General features: G+C 42.3%; 2 protein-coding genes across 2 annotated transcripts in view; one reads left to right on the forward strand and one right to left on the reverse strand.

Moving 5' to 3' along the window:
• zmat5 (zinc finger, matrin-type 5) overlaps positions 1-21,392 on the forward strand; it is a 346,127-nt gene that overhangs the window by 232,655 nt on the left and 92,080 nt on the right. The window lies entirely within an intron of this gene.
• cplane1 (ciliogenesis and planar polarity effector 1) lies at positions 850-20,392 on the reverse strand. The gene is made up of 48 exons (XM_083984019.1): positions 20,182-20,392; positions 19,941-20,076; positions 19,727-19,855; positions 19,292-19,524; positions 19,076-19,179; positions 18,836-18,992; positions 18,617-18,720; positions 18,286-18,468; positions 17,750-17,999; positions 17,433-17,633; positions 16,282-17,078; positions 15,438-15,628; positions 15,266-15,346; positions 15,012-15,176; positions 14,097-14,264; positions 13,410-13,641; positions 13,158-13,294; positions 12,854-13,071; positions 12,603-12,767; positions 12,184-12,331; positions 11,988-12,097; positions 11,747-11,896; positions 11,525-11,636; positions 10,563-10,878; positions 9,354-10,472; positions 8,477-8,628; positions 8,303-8,388; positions 8,153-8,217; positions 7,761-8,016; positions 7,299-7,670; positions 6,466-7,190; positions 6,039-6,126; positions 5,867-5,945; positions 5,108-5,242; positions 4,824-4,886; positions 4,672-4,742; positions 4,182-4,401; positions 3,802-4,061; positions 3,589-3,688; positions 3,277-3,426; positions 2,902-2,944; positions 2,678-2,809; positions 2,414-2,600; positions 2,260-2,315; positions 2,027-2,176; positions 1,687-1,829; positions 1,317-1,552; positions 850-1,175 (listed from the first exon to the last, which is right to left on the reverse strand). Exons 1-48 carry the CDS (start codon positions 20,260-20,262, stop codon positions 1,020-1,022), a joined length of 9,612 nt encoding a protein of 3,203 aa, XP_083840145.1. The 5' UTR covers positions 20,263-20,392; the 3' UTR covers positions 850-1,019.

Below are 21,392 nucleotides of genomic sequence, written 5' to 3' on the forward strand. Positions count from 1 at the left end.
GGAACTACCCTAAACGGAGATAGAACCTTATAATTCTAAGCTCACAAAATATTTTTACTTTTACTCAAGTAAATTTCTAGGAAGGCTGAAAAGTACTTGTTACTTTCAGATCTGCTCTTTTTTTTTTTTTTTCTAAAATACTATTGGACACAAGCTGTGTTTGTCAAAGAAGGAAACCTATCACAGTGCACACTCTCCAGTGGGAAAAGCGGAAATACGTCATCCCTCCCCATAAGGATACTGCCAAAGTTCTGAGAAACAAGAGTTAAAAGGTCCTTAAATTCATTTAGAAAAAATTATAGTAATTCATTGATGTGAAAAATAAGAAATTTACTCTTACTTTTACTTTAAGTAAATTTAAAAGCATGTACTTTTGGATACTTAAGTACCTTTAAAAGCAAGTACTTTTTTACTCTTATTCGAGTAACATGTCGACTGAGCTACTTTTACTTGTAACAGAGTAAATTTTGACCAGTAGTATTTGTACTCAAGTACTGGGGTCGAGTACTCTGTCCATCTCTGCCTAAATGGCTAATTTCATGTTGCTTCATATTACAGTAACATTGCTACACCTACTGGCCAGGATATGAAATTGTATTAAAGGGGAAACTGCTATTTCCTATTATATTCAAATCCAAACTTTCATGTTTTTATTAAGATATTTATTCGCCAAGTCTGTAGAAAAATAAATTATAAAACTAGAAAACTTAGCATATACACACAAATGGCACAAATCTACATTAAAAACAAACAAACAAAACATCACGAACTGAAAGTGATTACATTACATATAATATGTTTAAGGCCTTTTTTACAAATATATTTAGTAAATATTTAATATCACTAAGTTGTATCCAAATCATTGATTTTATCTATTACCTACATTCAAAATTTGCATTTTACCATGTTTCTGATTTACAGTACATTTAAAAGGCACATACAATCTTGGAACGTTTTTTTTCAGTAATATACCATCGACTTCATCATCAACATGGCACTGCCGTTGTTTCCACTGAAGCTCAACCTTCCTCGGCAGCCACCATCCTCTCAATAGCAGCCCAGTCTATTTTGCTGAGGCTGCTGCTGGCGCTCTCCGATAGGTTGTCCAGCCAGTCCATCCCTGACGCAGCAGCTCTGGCACCATCATCCTGCTCATCCAACAGCCCAGCCAAAACCTAACAAGAGTATAAAAATGTAAGAAAGTGGAAATTCAACCAAATCTTCAGACACTGGGAAGTGGGAACTAGACCAAATCATCTGTCAACAAAAAGTTATTCATGTGTGATATAAGATAATTAGAAATATGTGTTTCTCACCATGTTAGACTCTGACTCCTCCAGGTCTGAATTGGGCCCCCAAGGATTCCCCTCTGCTCTGTCTTCGGTCTTCGTCCTTTCCCTCTGGGCTCCTCTTTCAGTCCCCCCTGAGGGACTTTTGTTCATCCGTGTCTTTCTCTGCTGTTCCTCACTTTGGCCGTCTCTGTGGCTTTTTGTTTCAGTAATCATGCCACGTCTGGTCACCTGAGACAGACGGTCCCTTGGCAGAGAAGTAACTAATAGCAAAAACCAAAGCGGAACATTTTGTCTGATTTAATATTTTCTTTCATGGCATTACTGTAAGTAGAAAAAAAGTTTTAAGGGATCTTTACAGCTGATAAATCAGTTTTAGATAATCTCATTACAGTACCTGGTCTATGCAGCCCCAGTCTCCTGCCATAATCCTCCAAAGGCCGCCCCTGCACCTCTGCAGTCCTTGGACGAAGGTGGAGCTGAGTTTGTCCCGACTGGGACTTAAGACTTCTTTTATCAATTGCAGGTGCACTGTAAGGCCTAAAAAAAATGATATTACTCCCATTACCAAACCTAGACCATTCTAGGAGTTTCATATGAACAAGCAAAATAAAGATGAAGTGGGTATGTATCGTGATCATTGTGGAATAATTAATGATTTGTTTGAATGCTATATCCAAGTGCAATTATTATTTAATGAGACAAGAGTCTGATCATATTACTGTGCCAGATGGTACCTGTGAGTGTGACCAGGGAGTGGAGTGGAGGTTGGCCGCATGGTGGAAGACAATGGAGGACCTTCAGGCTGCTGAGCGGTGGTGGGGAAGTCACTGGCCAAAGAACAAGCTTCAAGGGTCCTCCTGTTGTATTGCTCCAGAAGCATGAACCTATCAAACCAAATGCAAATAGCTGTTATAATATTCCTACACAAGCTTGTCTCCAGCGTAATGCAAAGCAAGCAGGTACATACTTTTCTTTTTCCTCTCTGGTTCTCCAAACGGTTGCTTGATTTCCGTTTGTTGATTTCTATGGCAGAAGAGGGTGTAGTCGGTGAACGACAATGTTGATGTAATGCTAAAAAACATACCATACAATGGAATAAAAAACATATAATCACATCTTACCACTTTTCCAGATGGAGTAAAAGGTTTGCGCTCCCTCTCCCTCAGGCTTTCTCTGTGTTTTTGATAAGCAGCCAGTCTTTCCCTCTGTTTCCTTCTCATCCAGATCCTCAGCTCTCGCCTCTCTGCTTCTGGAAGGGCGCTTCTCTGCGACATCCGGCTACTCTGCTGCTGCCTGCTTTGGGTCACACTACTTTTCAGCTCAATAAAACTCGTCCTTGTTTAAGCAGTAATTTGTTCAGCAGTAAGTTTTCATAGGCAGCATACCTGTTATAGTGTGCAGTGTGTGAAGTGGACAAATCCAGGTCGGTCAGCGACAAATACCCTTCCTTTACCAACTCGTCTAAGATTTCTGCTGTATCCAATAGCCCAGACTGACCCAGAGTCTCATCTTCCCATCTAGAGAGTGGGCAGAGTATTTGAAATGGAACATAACTGATAATGGAAGTCACCATATGGCTACAACATTTCAGATTAAATTCAAAACTTACAAGTGAGATATCCCAGATGCTTCACTCAGCTGATCTTTCATTTCTGTGGGAGAAACATAGACATAAAACACATGAAATAATAACTTCTGACATTACAACAGTACTGTGATCCATCTGAAATCACTGTGAAGTCAAACACTGCAACAGCTGACTTGAAGACTTGAGATTTTCTAGAGTTGTTAAAATCAAGTAATCCCATTTCCCATAAAACTTGAAAATACTGTCCTCTCTTTTTTCCAGTTCCTATTCAGGTATGTTATTGTGTCATATCTGGAAAAAGAGCAGTCTGCATTGTTTTTAACTTCAATATTAGTAAGTAAGTTGTTTAATGCAGTAAATTTTTCCAGAAAACATTTGAATAAATTGCATCTTTACTTGGAGGGGTGTGAAGGTAAGAAGGACCAGCTCTGGGACTACGAGGACTTCTTTCTGGAGAGCGAGAGTCACTTTGAAGATGTTTGTGATACTGATTTTCCTCTTCACAGGCATTTCGCTCCATCACAAAGTCAGATCGTGATGTCCAGGCTGTTAGAGACAAAGAATATAAACAGAGGCTTATAGAGGGTCTTTAAACAGTGTTACCATGTAATTTGTTAAAGTTGCAACTTTTGCCTCTCAGTTTTGTAATATAAAGTAAATACAATGCAATTTTAACTTTCAATCAAGACAAAGTGTTCAGAGACAGACCTTCACGTGGGACAGTCAGTCTGACAGTTTTTTTCCCTGCCATGTTACTCTTCATCTCAGGAGCCAGGACAGGAGTGAGTTTTTCAATGGTGTTCACCAGCTACACAAAGACAAAGTAAAACAATTAAATATTTGTCAGACAGTCCGGTTTGTATAAGCAGTAAAGTATAGGCAGAATGAAGACAAAACAGCATGTTCATGTAATAACAGTACCATCCTGGAGTTGGAAAAGTCCATCTCAAGATGATCTGCAATGTTCTGTAGCGCAGCCAACTGGACGTCCATCTCCGAGAGGCGAGAAGAGAACCAGGCTGTAGGAGGTGAGGACGACACTCCAGGAGGTCTGACGCTCTGCATCCTTATGGCTCGACAGATCTCTGATTCAGATGGATCTGCAATGTCTTGTGGAGTGATTCTCTTGGGATCTGTACTGGGCTCAATGTGGCTGACTGATGGAGTATCCACAGGGATATCTACAGAACACAGTACAACACATATTTGGATCACATTTTACCAATAGTGTTGTGCTTCACCACAGGTCTGATTATATTAATTATAAAGACATAAATGTATAAGACCATCAAAATAAAGACCTGGGAGAGTTGTGGGTGTTGGATCCTCGTCCTCAGCAGCAGCAGTCACAGCACTTGTAATAACAGCAGATGCAAGAGCATGAAGGTCAGCAGAGGTAGGTGAAGGAGCACGGATGGGAGGAACACTCTGTGGTACGGGGCTGAGACACAGCGGCAAATCATGGTGCAGAGCTTTGTCCTCCAAATCTAAGACACTAATGAACTGGTGGCCATGTTGATCCTGAAAAAAAACAGACAAATGCAGGGGAGTATTTGACAATATCCATTGATTATGATGACTACAATGCAAGGTTAACATAAAAAGGTACAAGTCTGCATACATATTAAAAACGGAGATCATAGTCAGTTTATAACCTTGCTATTTGAAAATAATATGCCAGTTCAAATTCCAAATGATTGCATAGGAAGGTGTCAGTTTTGCTAAAAGGGGCTATGCACAAGCCATAAATAGCTTCATAAGTAGAGTCCACCTTCTTTTCTTGCTTCTTACCAAAATCCTCTCTGCTTTCTTTGGAGTCTCCCCTGTGTCTTGAACGAGACGTAAATTCTGCGAACTTTGTGCTGCATGGAGAAAACACACATCATTATATCAATAAAAAAGCAGTATGTTGTTCTTCTACACACAAATTCAGATCAACTTACGTTTAGGGCTTGTAGTAGTCACAGAAGCAGACACAGCTTTATCCACAAGTGTAGGGGCAGTAGCTGACAGGCAAATAGTCAACATGATACATGATTAGAATCTAGGTTTTGAAAATCATACAACTTAAAACAACCATTATATTTTTACTGCATGCAGGTAGAACACAAAGGTAATTTATGTTTAATCTAATAATCTAATGTATGTTTTTTATTTCTAATTGATCAAAAAGAAATTGTGTGATAACACTGTAACTGTGCAAAATGAAGTCTACATCCTCACTCACTTGGGTCTGTGTTGGTGAAAGCATCGTGGCACTCTGGGGGTCTTTTACAGGAGGAAGCATAGGCATGAAGCTCAGCTGACGTGGCCATGGCCCTGTCCAATAATCTCTGACCAGTCAGCAAAGAGTCAGAGAGTCCTTGGAGTTGAAGTTCAGTTAGAAAAACAACAGATCAATCGATAGAACTGTAAATACACTCTTGTAATCCACCCATTTGTCTGATTAAAAGCTACACTACACATGAGTCAAAAAAGGCCATTGGGTAAATTGCTATCAAAAAATAGAACTTTAATTTCATTGCTAATTCAAATGAGATTACTTCATGCACTTTATTTTCATTTTGCCTTTTTGATTATCTTGAAGCTAAATATGGCAGGAAAAAGCTCAAGAGAAATTGCAGTCATCTGTATTTCATCAGATTGTGCTGAGCCATTAAAGAAACTGAGGTTTGGGCAATTAAACGGGCTCTGTGCCACCACCTCCTCATCAAATCACTTTTAATTTAAAACTGCAAGGAAGCAGATCTTGGTTCCTCCACTGAGCCGTACGTGTTTTTCTTGAATTTTCCACATATAACAAAACACTGGTCATTATCACTGTTTATTTATTATTACATAATAGCATTGCCATTTTTATTATTTTATTGGTGCCACAAATCAACCACCATTGTTTTAACTGGTAACATACTGCATATAGTTAGTTACCTTTTCAATTTGGGATCTAAAACATCTGAATACACAGTATCTGGTATTTGAGACTTACCAACAGGAATTGGAAAGTCTGGTCCAGGGATCACGCTCTCTGCAACTGGAGGCGCTTCATTTACAGGCTCAACAGTTGGCTGCAGATATAGCAAAACAAATCAATAGTGAAATAACAATTTATTATTATTAACCGTAGAAAATACTTCTCACTAAAATGGGTATTTCTCAACCTCTTGCGCAGGAATGATGGATTCATCTGGTTTGAATGTGACCTCTGTTTTTCTTGCCCTCCTCTCCTTCTCTGCTCTCCTCCTCTGCCTATAAACAGTACACAGGAAACACAGTGTGTTAAATACTCATAATCATAAAAACAACTCTAAAGCATCACTAAAAATATATGTGATTGCCTTGCCTTGTGATTTGCCTGGAGTTAGAGCTGGGCTGAGTGGTAGCTGCTCTGGTGTTTTCAGTAGGTCGATCCACTCTGACCAATCGCAAAGAAGACTCTTCCATGTTCTGCCTCCCAATCGCTGAACTTGTCAACTCCTCCATGGACATGAGACGGGTTATTTGGTTCGAAGGAGTTGCCACGGGAAAAATCTGTTGCAGAGAAAGATATCTGTACATCAACTACAAGGCAATTCATTTACACATCACCAAATTTCAACAATCATGAAGTAAGAGCCGTTGCTTGCCGTTTTTGGTGCAGAGTCTATACGCAGAAGCTTGATCACAGGTGTCTCTCCCAGTGGAGCTGTGATGACATTAGAGGGCCAAGAAGAAGATGGTAAGTGCAGTTTTGGGAATGTGACGTTGCTGTGTGAAACAGGCTCATAGTGTAGCCGATAGGGACCCTGCATTGATGCAGGTGTGTGAGCTGGCAGAGCAGGAGGGAGTAACGGGAACTCCTGCACTCTGGACCCCTCTGATGTCTGAATCTGGGCTTGTGAGTTCCTGGGAGCTGAGTCATGTGGATGATTAAAACTGAGTTGTCTTCTTGGAACCGAAGACCAGTTTCTTTGTCCTTCTTCTGCCCTCTGTGTCGTGGCTTGCTGATTGTGTTTAAGCTTGGGCTGATGGGACTCCAGGGCTGCAGGGTTTGCAGTGTGCAGCGTCTGATGCCCTCGAACTGGAGGGCAGTGTGTGGCACTCTGATGGGGCAATGGAGGACGCTGGAGATGAAGTAACTTGAGTCCCACGACCAGTGGAGCTTGGCCATTTTGTATATTACCATCAGAAGGCAGCGCCATGGGAGCACTGGGAGCAATAGTGTGACCGGTGTCAGTAGTGGCCAGGAGGCCCTGGGAGGATGGGATCAACCTCTTGCTCTGTTTAAACTGGATCTCTGGTGACTCGGCCTGGACAGAGAGTGGCTGCATTTCCTAAGGCGAAAGAAAGGGAAAACTGTATTTAGCCTGATTTCACTATGACAAAACAGTTTACCACTTAAATAAAATATATAACAACTTAACAATACATTAGACCGCTACCTGATAATTTACACCTGCACTGGAAGTGGAGGGCAGATTCCTGGTGATTTGAAGCTGGTCGACCGTTAAAAAGGGAGTCCCTGAGCTCTGCTCATCAGGCCGGTTTGCAAACAGACTTGCAGTGGCCTGACTAAAGTGAGGGTTGTTAAATCCTGAACTTGGCACACTTGCCTGTGTCTGCTGTGACACAGAAACGGGGGTTTGAACAGGTAAGGCATTTGGTTGAGGGTTGAAATTGGTTACATCAGATGGTGGCACATTTGGGTGTGAGTAGTTCATGTTAGACTGAGCCAGAGAAGAGCTCTGCTGGACCATCTGCAGGTTTGCAAATGATTCTCTCAAAACCTCCATCAGGCTCACATAGTTGACATTCTGCAACAAAGAACAGAGACACATCAGGCACAAGTTAGTCATCAGAGAGAGCAAAGCATGAACCTTTCCTTTCAGTCAGTCTATTCTTACCTGAACCAGTCTAAGTAAGTCTTGGCCCAGTTGCTGTCTCATTGGTGGAATCTGATTGGACGATGGCTGAGTGGGGGCTGTAGAAGCAGCAGTGGGTGCGCCAGCTGCGGAGCTTTGTGGCTGAAGGCTTGGAGGGTCGACAGGTGTATCGGGGAGCAGAACTCCAGTTGACTCTGCGCGCTCTGTGTGAATGGAGGCCACAGGTTGGACGATAGGAAGAGCTTGGGGCTCTGGGTGAGGAGGAGCGTGTAGACTTCTATGGATGGCAGAAAACACAGAGGCTAAAAGAGTTAAGCAATACTGGAAAAGATAATAGTCTTGGCACAGACTCACTGCAGTACCAGCTCTCCTCAGAAAAAATAAGTGAAATAAGCATAACATTAAAAACTCACAGGGAGGTGGAACTGAATGTATCTTCATCTTTTTCTGAGACATCCAGGTCGGCAAGTTTTAAACTCTGCAAAGAACAAAAATAATATCCGTTTGTTTTTTGACAACCTTGATGATACCCACGAATGAGAATCTTGAATGGTAATATTCACCGTTTGAGGTGTGCAGATGTTTTCAGAGATGTTTCCGTGGGAAACAGAGGATGACACCTCAAATCCCTCACTGTCACTACTTTTGCCTGAAAAATAAGAAACACATCTATTACTATTCTCTCATAAAGCTTTTCAAACCAACAGCTTGTACGATCCAATAAGTTAGCATTATGCCTTCTTTTTCAGGGGTAACATCTAAGTCATCCAGAGATGGTTTTTGTGAACTGGATTGTTCCCGCTGAGCATCAGAAGTCAGTTGATCCTGATCATTCGGAGGAGGTGTCCTGTGACATGTCAGTTCCTCTGGATCATCTGTGCAAGAGTCACTGCAGGGAAACAAATAGCATAAAAAATACAGTCGATTCTTCATACGAATGAGTAAAATGAAAACAAACTAACTGTCAAATCAATAAATACAAAATAAAACCACAATACATTTACAATGTATGTACATTTACTTTTGCAGCTACTGTGATACCACCATATGCCCAATGATAGTGACATACCAGTTTTTGCTTCTTGAGTAAATATCTAAATCTCAAAAACTCTGATAAACCTCATACACACACTGACAACACACAACCCAGTTTTTACATATAGACTGAAACATACGGTATCTGTCAGACCACATTAAGACATTTGGTCAACTACATTCTGGCATAAACTGGCTTGATCAGGGCTCCAGGTTGCCCCTAAATGAGTACATTTTGCCCCTAAAATTTAAGATAGTGGAAGTAAATTTTTCATCTACTTGCGCATGTGCAACCAGTAAATTTGCCTTTTCTTTTCTTTTTTTGACACTAGTGAAACATGGAAAGGGTAACTCAAAGAATCTGGAATGAATGAAAAGGAAATATGAATATTTGCTTTCCAAGTTCATTTACACCCCTAAATTTTCTGCTTGCGCTCCTAAAATTTTAAATTAGGGGCCACTGTGCTCCTAGTAAAAAAAAGTTAGTCTGGAGCCCTGTTGATACAAACTTCTTCTGTGTTTGTGAGCCAGATTCAACTGGTTCAGTAAAGCACTAAAAATAAAACATAGATCACTAACTTGGACAGTTCTTCTCCTTGCTGTACATTTTGATCAAGGCCGATGATGGGAGTGTTGGCTGACCCAGGGTAGCCTGTATCAACGCTGCTCTCTCTCTCCAGCCTCGTGTCCACGTCAGGCCGCAGCACAGGAGCAACAGTCCACTGTGTTTCAGGGACTTGGATGTGGTCTGAGCCGAGAAGAGCGGCGTACTTCCACTCCAGTAAGCTGAGGGAAGTGAGGACGGCAGGCGCCGAGGCTTTGACGCGAATCACTACTCCTTCATCGGCTGTTCCTCCAGCCCCTCCACCCCTCTCTTTCTTCTTTTTGCCATGATGTCCCAGCAGCGCCCTCCTGTCGGCCCAGCGGACCATCCACTCCAGCAGCCTGCCCAGATCTGGAAACTGAGCCTCTAATTTAGGGTCGAGGCCTTGCTGCAGTTCAGTCACCGCCTCCACTGAAGTCGAGGAGCCGAGTATCACGCTCTCTGATGGATGCCCCGTGGGAAAGGCACTTTGATTCGGGTTCATTTCAGAACCAGAGTGGCCTCCTTTCATTCTCTGGGCTAAAGTCACACTGCTTTGCTGTCGGAGTCCGAATAAACCTTTCCGCCTGCCGGCTCTCAGCCCGGGAAGAGAGCTGACAGAAAGACTAGCTCTGGATATGGGAGCTTCACTCCTGATAGAAGACATTTGTAGCTCAGGTGTCGCACCTTGTTTAACGGGCTTGTAGCAGCACCCGGCCCTGAACACTGGAGGATCGTTGCTGCAGTGTTTCCTCCCTGGGTGGTGTCCGTCTCTTTGACGGCGGTGAATAGTTGTGAGCACGTCAAAAGTGAGAGAATGCAGCTCTCGCTCCCTCAGCTGGGAGGAGAATCCCTTCAACAGAGGAAGTTCGCTGCCCGAGTCGACCCCTCCATCGACGCTATCCTTCTCTAGCACGTAGCTAAGAAACAGCTCCAGGAAATTTAGATACTCGTCATCTTCAAGCTCAAACTCCCTGGTGCCGACCACTGGAAGGGAGACTTTATCATCCCCCTTGTCATCATTTGGCTGAGTCTCCTCCTGAATGGCACTTTCAATCTTTATAGCAGTCTTCTTTACATATTCCCTGTCTCTTACTTTCTTCCCCTTTTTGTCCCTGGAAGGAAAGAAAAAAAAGTGACAAAATAAGCGACAACATAGACGAAACTTCAGAGCGACAGTAGTGCTATTGCTTCACACCGACTACCTGGTCATGGGTCGGGAATGCTGTTCTGGGGAGATCGCCTCAGATGTGTTCTCTGCTGTGTCTCCGTCGCTGCACACTGGAGGAAACCCGTAATCGGTCAATGTGCTGGTGCTCAGACTTGTACCGAGCGACAGTTGCCTCAACACGGCCATCCCGTGTTTGTTTCCTCTGTCGTCCTCTTCCTCCTCTTTCTCCCACAGATGCAGCTCGGGGGCGGCCAAGTGCCTCCGCAGACGCCCCAGATGTTTTCTCCTCTGTCGGTACTTGTCTTGGATCAGAATCATCATCAACTCATCCATCTCATCTTTGTCTCCATCTAGAGAAGAATAGATAGAATAAAGACGAGTATGTTAAGTACAAGCTGGACGCTTGATTTCTCTTTGCTGAAAACTACTGTATCAACATGCCTTGTCCTTGAAAAGTTTACATACACAATGAAAAAGAAATCAGCCAAATTCAAAGAGATCTGGAATCCCTTTCTTGTGAAGTTGAAGAAACTCTGGTAATTTGAAGGTGATGTGTCCCTAACTGTCGATACCTTAACCATGTGATGCTAAGCTGTGTATGATTACATCATGTCGTTATCCAGTTTTGCGTTTTGTTTTGTTTTTAGTTCTGTCTTTTCTTTAACTATTTATTTTTCCTTTGGGGTCGGGGGAGTGGATTCTTTTATAGTTTGACTGTTATATGCTTTGTTAAAGGTATTAAAATGTATTTTTGTAAACTGTTAAAACTCAATTAATACATGTCTATAAAAAAATTTAAAAAAAATTGAATAAAGACAAGTGACACAAATGACCTGTACATTCCTGATCATGGGCATAAATTCTCAAGAGATTCTAATAATCAAAAAAATAATCTATAATAAAATGTTGCCATCATTTAAGTTAAACACATCACTGTTCAGAAAGGGTTTCATTTAACTGTTGTATAGCTTTTCAAAGTAACAGAGGTGTTCATACCGATGACATTGCATTGCCTCAGTCTCTGCAGCACTGAGTGATACTTTTCTCTCAGCGGGACTCTGACAGACTCTTCCTCCTCTGGGAAGGCTCGCACCAGTGTGTCTGCCACCTTAAGAGGAAGAAAAGACAGGGATGAGAAATGCTCTCAGTGAAAGTCAGTGAGTTTAACTTTAATAAAGTGTTGCTTATGTAAGAAAAGGCAAGAAAAAGTAATTTCACCAAAGAGACAGGAGGCAGTTCTGACACAAGGCTGAGCAGGACGTCCTGGAGAATCTCTTCAGCGTTGAGGTAACGACAGAAAGGCAGCAGACGACAGGCCCAGCGCAGAGCATCAATGCAGCTAGATCTCACCTCTGAATCAACAGGGATCTATAAAACACAACACACACACACTCACTGAGTATCTACATCTCAGTAAAGTTAGAGTAATATGTGAAACACTCGGGCAGAAAAATAATACCTGCTCATCTATGCCATGCTGTCTGGCAGCCTGATACTTCCTGCAGGAAATGGAGAGTTGATCCCTGACGTGTAGCATCCAGCACAAACTACACAGCTCCCTGAAATAAGCTTAGAAGAAAAAAATATATATAAGTACAATCTGAAAACTGATTATGGATCAGGACACACACATTTTACTTTCAGTGCCATCTTACTGATAGTTTGGATGGTATCAGGGTCCAAGTGACCGTCTTTCTTAGGCCCCCGTCTGAAGAAGCCACTGCGGGTGTCAAACTTCATCAGGCCCTCTGGGAAAGCCCTCTCTTCTTCAGCAGCTGCTGGATATGAGTACTTCTTCTTAATCTGAAACCAACATCAGATAATTAATGTACTTGCTGTAACATCAAACATCAACTATTTCGAGTTTCATCCGGTTTTAGCATTCAGAAAAAGTGTGAATGTTTTTGTTCAGTCCCCTAAGGAAAAAATATTTTTGAATTTGTGATTCATGTAATTATAAGAAAAAAATGCAACAAACAATATGTCTTTCTTTCATTAAGATTAAAAATATCACATATTTTATTATTAGGGACATTCAATCATTTTTATTAAACCCTGCAGCTCTGTAAGGTACCTTGTGCAGAAGATGCCTGGCACGGCGCAGCTGGGTGATGTACCACTGAGCAGCAGGATGGCAACAACGGGCAGATCTCAGAAGTAAAAGTAATTTTTGGAGGACCCTGGATACTTTGTGACGAGATGCAACTTCTGCGAACTGCCATGTTGTCCCGATTGGGTCCTGAGACACACACACAAACAACATTTAATTATATAATTTACATGTAAACATAGGTGGAAGGCAAGCTGATCTTCTATTTCATGTACCTGTGTGTTGGCTGAGGGCTGAGGGCAATAAAGAGGCGGGGAAGGTAGATACAGGCCATTTGGCACCAACGCAGGCAGGCAGGAACACAAATCTTTGGCTTTGTCCAGCAAGGAAGACAAGGGTGAAGACATAACATTCACTCCGGCCATGACTGATGCTTTCAAAATCTCCTGTATGGAAGCCTGTAATAAATCCCAGTCTTCTCCTTCCAGTGGGTCTGATAAAGGAAGTGAGACAAGATATAGATTTGGATGAAAAGGTTTATGCATGTTGTAGGTATCTTCTATGTCAGATCTCACAAACCTGTGAAGCTCTTGTCACCGTCCTTGTGTCCCTGCTCATGGGAGTCAGACTTATTGCTGAGAAGACACTCCAACTCAGACTGAAAAATGTTTTCTGCTTCCAAAGCTGCTGGGAGGTGGAGCTCTCTCTTCCTCAGTCTATCAGGAAAGACGTAATTAGCATACTTATTAATACAACTGTGATAAAGGTTTGAAATCAGATGACCAACAGTAACTAAGACTGATTCTAGTGTAGGCTTTCTTTCACACTGACCGAGAAAAGGCAAAGTGGTCAGTGCAATAGCTTGAATAGGCCTGACTCAGAGACACTGCGGTCTTCCAGTCCCCGAGATGGTAAGCCAACCACACGGCCTCAGGAAGCAGCCCCCCCAGCAGGAGCAGATCCAGGGCGTAGTCCACCGTCCATACTTCTGACAGGTGCTGCCGTCGAACTGCTGTCGCCACCTCCTCTTGGCACAGTGGCACCAAGCGCCCAACATTAGAGCCTGAGCAAAGACATATTACCAAATTATCAACAAATAATGCAGAAATTATCTTTTTAAAGGGACATTGTGTAGGAATTACTCCCATCTTGCAGTGCAGTTGTATATCGCAACCAACTCAATCGTATTCTTTATGCTGCATTCACATGGAATCGGGCAGACGTACTCTACCGTTTCTCCCAGAAACGATCGCTCCAGTGCCTCCGGTGAGTTTCTGTGGTTACCTACGGTCACGCTGCCACTGAACGTAAAAGATGGCGGCACAACACAGCAGCCAGCACTGAGCTTACCAGCTCTATGTATATATGAATGGCAAATTCATTCATTCATTGTTAATGGGGGTAATTACTATTTAATGAAACACAAATCTTTGAACGAAATAAGCGATTTTTGTGAGTAGACAACAAAAGAAGTTACACAATGTCCCTTTAACTAACAAATAATTTTTGGAAACATACCATGTGGCAAATGTAGTGGAGGTAGCATGTCCACATTGTGAGGGGGCAGGATGTAGAGGGGTTGGTTGGTGAAGTAAGAGGCCATGAATCTACCCAGGCTCTGAACCACTGCACAGGCTGCGTCACTGTGAAGGTCCGTCGGGAGCCACGGGTAAGGAAGAGAGTCTGCTTCAAGACAAAGGCAGAGTTAATAAGCCATGTGTGTAACTCCCACATGTTTGTTGGATAATCACTGAGAAATAAGGGCAATTAATAAGGCAACATAGTGGAAAATTGAGGTGTCAGTTGTTTACAACTTCTTTCCATAAACTAATTCATATGAGCCCCTTAATTGGGTTATTTGGGGTTACACTTGTTCAGTTACAATCAAACAGTATCACTTTCCTCACACTCCTGGCCAGGCAGCTAATTGTGATCCAATGGAAGGACTGCAAACCCCCAACATTTACACATTGGGTTAAAGATGTACTTCATTTTCTCAAATTTGAAAATATAAGAAACTCTTTGGTTCAACAAGTGACTACAATGAAATATGAGGACCTTTTCCTGATTATCTAAAGATCACACTATAGCCATAGAGCCATATGCTCCACAGCGTAAGGCATTGTGTAGCATAAGGTAACAGTTTTTATCAGTGGCCACCCTCCCCCCCCCCTAAATGCGATTTTGTTTTGTTTATCTATTTCATTTTATCTTTTTTTTTTTTTTTTTACCTGTCAGATTGTCTTGTTTGTTCTTTCCTTTTTTGTTTTTTGTAATCTCTTAATGTATGGCAGTTTCTATAGTTAATGTAAAATATCTCAGATTTGCTCAAGTTGTATTGTCCGTACTAAACTGAAATAAAAAATAATGTTAAAAAAAAACTGATCCATATGAAAACTATCTAAAAGACAGGAGTTAATGGCCGTGGCTGACCTGTTATGCAGGCTGTGTTGTGTCTCTGGTGTCCTGCCCTGTGCAGTATTAGACGAGCCATGTGATCCCCCAACTCCTGAGCTTCTCTCAGACAGTACTGGGACAAGAGACTGTACAGCAGCGCCAGACAAATCCGTGTCTCCTGGAAGACGCTCCGAGCAGAACCTAATAAAAAGACAAAGGATCACCATTTCAGTCTGACTGTGGACATATATGATTTACTGTAACGGCAACACTGAAGCACTGGTTCTTACTTTTGGTACTCTCATCAGAAATATGTTCCCACCAAGCATCAGCACTTTTTGAATAGTGGCCACGCAGGAAAAGATGTTCACCTGCAGGGAGAGGAGTGACATGCTAAGTTGGAGTTTTGGCCTGATGTCATTCCATATGATTAAAACATTATATACTCCATCTGTTTCAGACCTGGATAACTCAGCAGAGCAGGGCCTTCCTCCAGCCTTTCTCCTGTAGCCTGCAGAGCTGTTTGGATCTGCGACATGATGAAAGACAACTGTTGCTGTTCCTCTTCCCATCCATCACAGCCTCTGAAGCTTTCCAGTTCTTCCATATACTGCTGGGTGATCTGGTACACCCACTGCCACACTCCAAACAATCTGGCCACAAAAGGAGAAAACCATCATTCTTGAAAGGCCGACATTCACACAACAAATAGTTATTGGGTCAAAAACATTAACACATACACTAAAATAAAAACGTTTTGTCTTCCTTTGGTGTGTCTTATGCCTGTTTGTTAAAAAAGGGGGAAAAAAAAACTATAAAATATATTTAAAATTGATTTTAAATATATATAAAATATATATATATATTTTTTTTTTTTCCATTACTTTCATTACTCTCCAGTAGATTCATACGAGAGACATCAAAACTATGAAGGAACACACATTGAACATGTTTTAGATTTTAGATTTTTCGAAGTAACCACCTTTTGATTTGATGACAGCTTTGCACACTCTTGACTTTCTCTCATCAGCTTCATGAGGTCGACATGGAATGAGGTGCTGAGCACGTTTTTCCTTCAGACTGTGGTCCAACTTGACCATCCAACCAAACCATCTCAGATAACACTTTTGTTTTAATTAATAGTTTTGTGTGTTTGCTACATAATTCCACATGTGTTCCTTCATAGTTTTGATGTATTCAGTATGAATTTACAGTAATAAAAATAAAGAAATACCATTGAATGAGAAGGTGTGTCAAAACTTTTGGCTAATAGTGTTTGTATAAAGCCAAAAGAGACAATGTCTACCTGCTGGGTGGTCGCTGGGGAACAGGTTGTGCCTTATGCAACAAGCCTTGGGTCATTTCCTTGTCTTCTTGCAGCAGAGGAACACAGTACGCATCTGAAGGCCAGAGCTGTGGAGGCTTAGACAGAGATTCCTTCTCTGCAGAGCACCAGGCCGTTTTTAGCTGTAGACTGTAGGTGTGGTCAAGAGAATCAGAGATCAGCTGCAAGATACGCAGGGTGGTGGATAGATTTTGAGACGAGAGCTGACAGTGACCGGTCCGGTAGAATTCAGGGTGAGGGGTCAACAGGAGGCGTACCAGGCGTTTACTGAACTCTACCACCAGCCCCAGGCAGCACGGCCCATCTGAGTGAGTGCTATCCCAGGGGAGAAAAGATAGAACGGCTTTGACGAGGCGAAGGAGGCGAGCGGAAACTGAGCTATTCTTTTTCCCCGTGTGGACCACGGAGCCGGGGATCAGATGGAGCAAAGCGGCAAATCGCACCACACAATAGAGGGTGTGCTTCAGCAGACGAGCTCTGTGTTCGACAGCGTTTCCTAGAGACATGCCGAAGGCCCAGGCTGTCAGCAGCTTACTCCGGATTTTCCCAAGATCGCGGTGAAGAAGAGGAGTCTTCTTCTCTGTTTCGACAAAGTCCTTTTCATAATCCAGACCGACGGAAAGTCCAGCGTCGGTGTGTGTGTGTGTGTCCTGCGCGTGGAGTGTGTCGAACATTGAGGCGAACTCCAAACGGCCGCCATCCTCCATATGAGAACCAGGAGGAGGTCCATCCAAATCAGAGTCATCCTCAAAGAAAGTCTAGACCACACAATCAAAGCACAAGTCAGAGAGAGCTGACATTAGTGAATCCAGTCATAGAGACAGCAACCATGATGCATCCTAACTCAGTGCAGTATAATTACATGCACATTAGTAGGATCATTATTCTTTTTTTTTAATTACTTTATTGCAAAGCTTCTTTCATTGTCTTCACAACCACAAACAATATTTTCAATCTCTTTCCATCTTTGTACATTTTTTCAAGTATATACCCACAAAATATACAACAAAGTTAAGAAATAAAGGAAAAGAAACAAACAAACCAATATAGGGTAATCATTCTTACACAGAAATCTAATACTACAATTAGCTAGCAGAAAACATGTGACCAACCTGCACTTTTTCAAGAAGCTCCTTAGTTCCACCCAGGGTCCCCTTGTCTTGTAGGAAAAGTGGCACAGTGGCTCCATCTGTGGCTGCTGAAAAGACAGAGTCTGTGGTGTTGGGGCCACACGTAACTATGGGATTGAGCGTCTCAAGGCTGCCGACAAGACTCATACAAGATACGGACTCCAACCAGGCCTTCACATGAATCTGAAAAAAAAAGAAAGTGAGAAAATATGTACCGTTACAATAGTTCTAAAGAAAGTACATGCAAAAGCTGACGCGACATAAGAAAGCCCCACTTTGAGAAGTGTCTGGTTTGTCACCTGTGATTTATCCAGTTTGCAGCTGGCCTTCTCAAGATCCTTGCTTACGTCCTTGAGAAGTGTTTTCAGCAACATGGCAGGAGAAGGCCTATCCAGAACCCGCATTACTGTGGCCATGTAGCCATCAGACACAATGAGATACAACAGACGTGGGTGCCAGGTCACAGAATATCGCTGCCTCAGGACATCCCGCACAGACAAGCTGGAACTGGAGAGAGAGGCCTCCCCTTTCCCTGCAGACAGCGGCGGCCTGTAGTGAGAAAGTACAGCAGATGGAGAAACAGAATAACTTTCATTACATACAGCAAATAGGACAAAAATGATGTAAAATTATCAAATTTCATGCTGCGTTTATACTTCAATCATGCTTGAGATAAAGGAATATGATAGGCGACAGACTGTAATGCTGGAAAATGAAAGTGTAGAAATCAGTAAAAGAGGAGGGGTGGGGTAATAACTGAAAAGAGCAGCTCAAACAAAAAAACAACTTGTAACATGGTGTGATAGATGAAGAATAAAATGTCTCAGATGTGTACCGGTAAGTGACAAGGGGGTGAAGGGGTAGGAACTGTGCCGGCCCCAAGTCAACACTGCAACCAGAGCTTGTTAAAGTGAGAAGTCCACCAAGGCGAGTCAACATCAGTAGGGAGCCTCTCTTGAGAACGCAAGCCAGGAACAGGCCGCTAGGTGACCAGCTCATACTTCCCACCCAGTAGGACCTAAAGGAAAATATATGTTAAGGTCCTTTCTACATAAACACACACTGCACATCAATGATTTGAAAGTGGTTTCACACATCTTATACCTTGACAGTGACGATAACACCAGCCACAATACACATTCCTATTTTACTCATGCATATTCTACCTTATGTATTTGGAGGGTATCTCCATTTTTTTACTTCCACATCCTCCAAGGCTGCTGGATACTGAGACAAAGTTCTGTGTGTTCACATACAGGACCTGTGAAGCCTGGTTTCAGAAAACAGAAAATACTTTGATTTGAAAAAAACTTGATTCAATTCATTTCATTCATTCTCTATGTTTTCAAATGAATCGACCCTGAAAAAGAAAAAGGTGACGTCACCTTTGGCTGTCTCTGGTTCAGGACGATGGCTAACAGTCGGCCATCAGGGGAAAACGCTGTCACCAAGGCCCCTCTTGACTTCACTGGTTGGCACGGGGGCGTGAGACAAGACATGGGGTATGTCTTGGTGGCCCACTGAATGCTGAAGCCCACAGACCTGCAAAGGAGAAATTTATACTTTTTTTTACAACTGAAATATCCTGTGAGGGTCCTGACTGTGGCATAGACCTGCTCACTCACCCAACTCTCATGTGGCCTTCCTCCCATTGAATTTTCAGACAGGTGAGGATTAGGTTCTTTCCAGATGTGAAAACAAGGGCTGATAAGCAAGTATCACCCATGGCCTGAAGGAGTTTGCATAAAGATGTATTGACTTGAGACATAAGGGTTATATAAAATAAAAAACGGACAAACATATATCAAACATGCAGGCCTTCTCGTAGTATGTGCACAAACCTCTGTCTTCACAAATATCGTGTGCTGAGATGCTTCTTTGTCTTGTGAGGAGGGCAGAATGGTATCCTCAAGGGGTTGTATATGCGCCCATAGTCCCTTGACTATGCCATCTCGTAGTCCTGTCAGATCCCGGACATCCATACACTCCCATAGGAAGACTTGACCTGTTATGGCTACTAGCAGAACACGCATCCCATCTCCTGAAACCTGGAGAGACAACCTGGTGGTATTTCCTATGAAAACACGCACACACTTATGTGAGTTAAGATTTGAGATCACCCACTTCAGCATAACATTAACAAAAGATTTTAGAAAACGGAGATGTTATTTAATTATCCAGGATGAAATATTTCATAAGTATTTATACAACTCTCCAAAAGTGAATGCATTAAGTGGTTCAAGAAAATGGGTGATGAGCATACCACGTATACATACTGTGCATACCTTGACCAGAAGTAATTATGTGGACCACTTCAGGGGCTGCTGCTACAGTCTTCAACAAGTCTTTATCCCTGTTCCACAGAAAGAGCTCCCCTGAGACCAAGAGTCCACAAAGCCACATGCCTAAAAGAATAAGAAACAATAGTCAAGTGTAAATGTATGCCCTGAAATGACATTTTTTGAATACTTTGAAAGTTATCAAACTTACCATTGTAGGATGAAGCCATTGTGACCACATTGCTGAGCAGAGGATGGAGTTTGGGGGTTCTTTTCTTGGTGCGACCAGACACCATGTTGATCTCACTGATCCGTTTGTCATCTAACAGGAACACAGACTCCTTCTCCTGAGAAGATACAACACAGAGTGAGTGGCTTTTCTCCTGACAAAGGATAGCAAAAGTTGAGGCGTCGTTGGTTAAAAACATCGCTAAACACTTCAGTCTCCTCACCTGCCCAAGCCAGCAGAATCGCGGCCATGGTTTCTTTCTTTTGATGCTGGATGACAAAACAACCTCCAACTTTAGCTCCATGTTTAGCGGACAGCATTAGTCCCCCGCAGTGGTTCTGCATTCAGGAAGGGCTGAAGTTACAGGATCCCTCTAGTCTAGATAAGCAAAGCGGTATAAATCCATAGGGTTAGCGGGTGCCTAACGTGTTTACATTGTATGTTCCCGTGATAGTGGTGTTTTCTTCCGTGGTAAATATTACCGTTAACTAGCTTTAGCCATCTAGCTAATTTTGTTTACAGCGAGGGACAAGGCTCCCGAAAAAGTCAAACCCGGGTACGTCAAATACAATGGCTCGGCTGTAAAGCTACGCTATCATCGGTGGATCGGAAAGTGTAAGTTAAGGGTGGTATAACACGTTATTACCGTAGCTAATTGTTAAATATTTCGAAACTCCCTCCGGTCCAGTAGCCAGGGGTTGTTTCCCATGATTCCCTTGGAGGAAGCTTCAGTGCGTTGCCGTAGGAACGCAGAGGTAAAGACGTCACAGGTCGACGTCGACACCTAGCGGGAAGTAGGAGAAAAACAATAGTTGGATATTTAGTTATAGGCCTACTCATGGATGTAGCCTATTATATTATTTATTTATCGGGAAGTAGGAGGAAAAAATAGTGGGATATTTAGTTATACTCGTGGATGTATTATATTAATTATTTATTATTATATATCTTCCCAGCAAACACAAACCGTAATTTCAACGTTGATTTCCGGTTGAAACCAGGTTGATATGAGGTTTGAACGTTTTTCAACCTCTTTTCAACCGTCTAAAAAGCGGTTACAACATCAACGTGGCGCAAAACACGTATTTGTTTAATTTTGGTTGATAATCATTTCCGTTGTAGCTCTCAAAAGAGATTGTATTGATTAGATTGATGTTTTTTCTCTAAATGAGGCAGGCGAAATTACGTCTAAACAAAACGTAATTTCAACGCATTTAATGTTTCATAAAATATCATAAATATGGACATATATGAGCTTTGTGCTGTTAATAGAAAGCTTCCAGTACATCGCAATGGTGATATTTTAATGAATTTATGTAAAATTAGAGGATGCCGTGTACTGCTGTAACGCGCATGCGCAAACACTTAGGCTGAGGACTCAACTTATCAACTTGACCATAACAGGCTGCTGCACTGTGCGAGCAGGAGTGCGGC

The sequence above is a fragment of the Trachurus trachurus genome, assembly GCF_905171665.1.
Source record: "Trachurus trachurus genome assembly, chromosome: 12".
NCBI classification, from domain to species: Eukaryota; Metazoa; Chordata; class Actinopteri; order Carangiformes; family Carangidae; genus Trachurus; species Trachurus trachurus.

What these genes read in the sequence shown, in the direction of transcription:
- cplane1 (XM_083984019.1), bottom strand. Translation starts at nt 20,262, where the DNA reads ATGGAGCTAAAGTTGGAGGTTGTTTTGTCATCCAGCATCAAAAGAAAG. An exon ending in TTTCACCAACACAGACCCAA is followed by an intron (nt 4,887 to 5,107) that starts GTGAGTGAGGAT and finishes TTTGCCTGTCAG; the next exon opens with CTACTGCCCCTACACTTGTG. An exon ending in CACACTGCACACTATAACAG is followed by an intron (nt 2,601 to 2,677) that starts GTATGCTGCCTA and finishes GCTGAAAAGTAG; the next exon opens with TGTGACCCAAAGCAGGCAGC.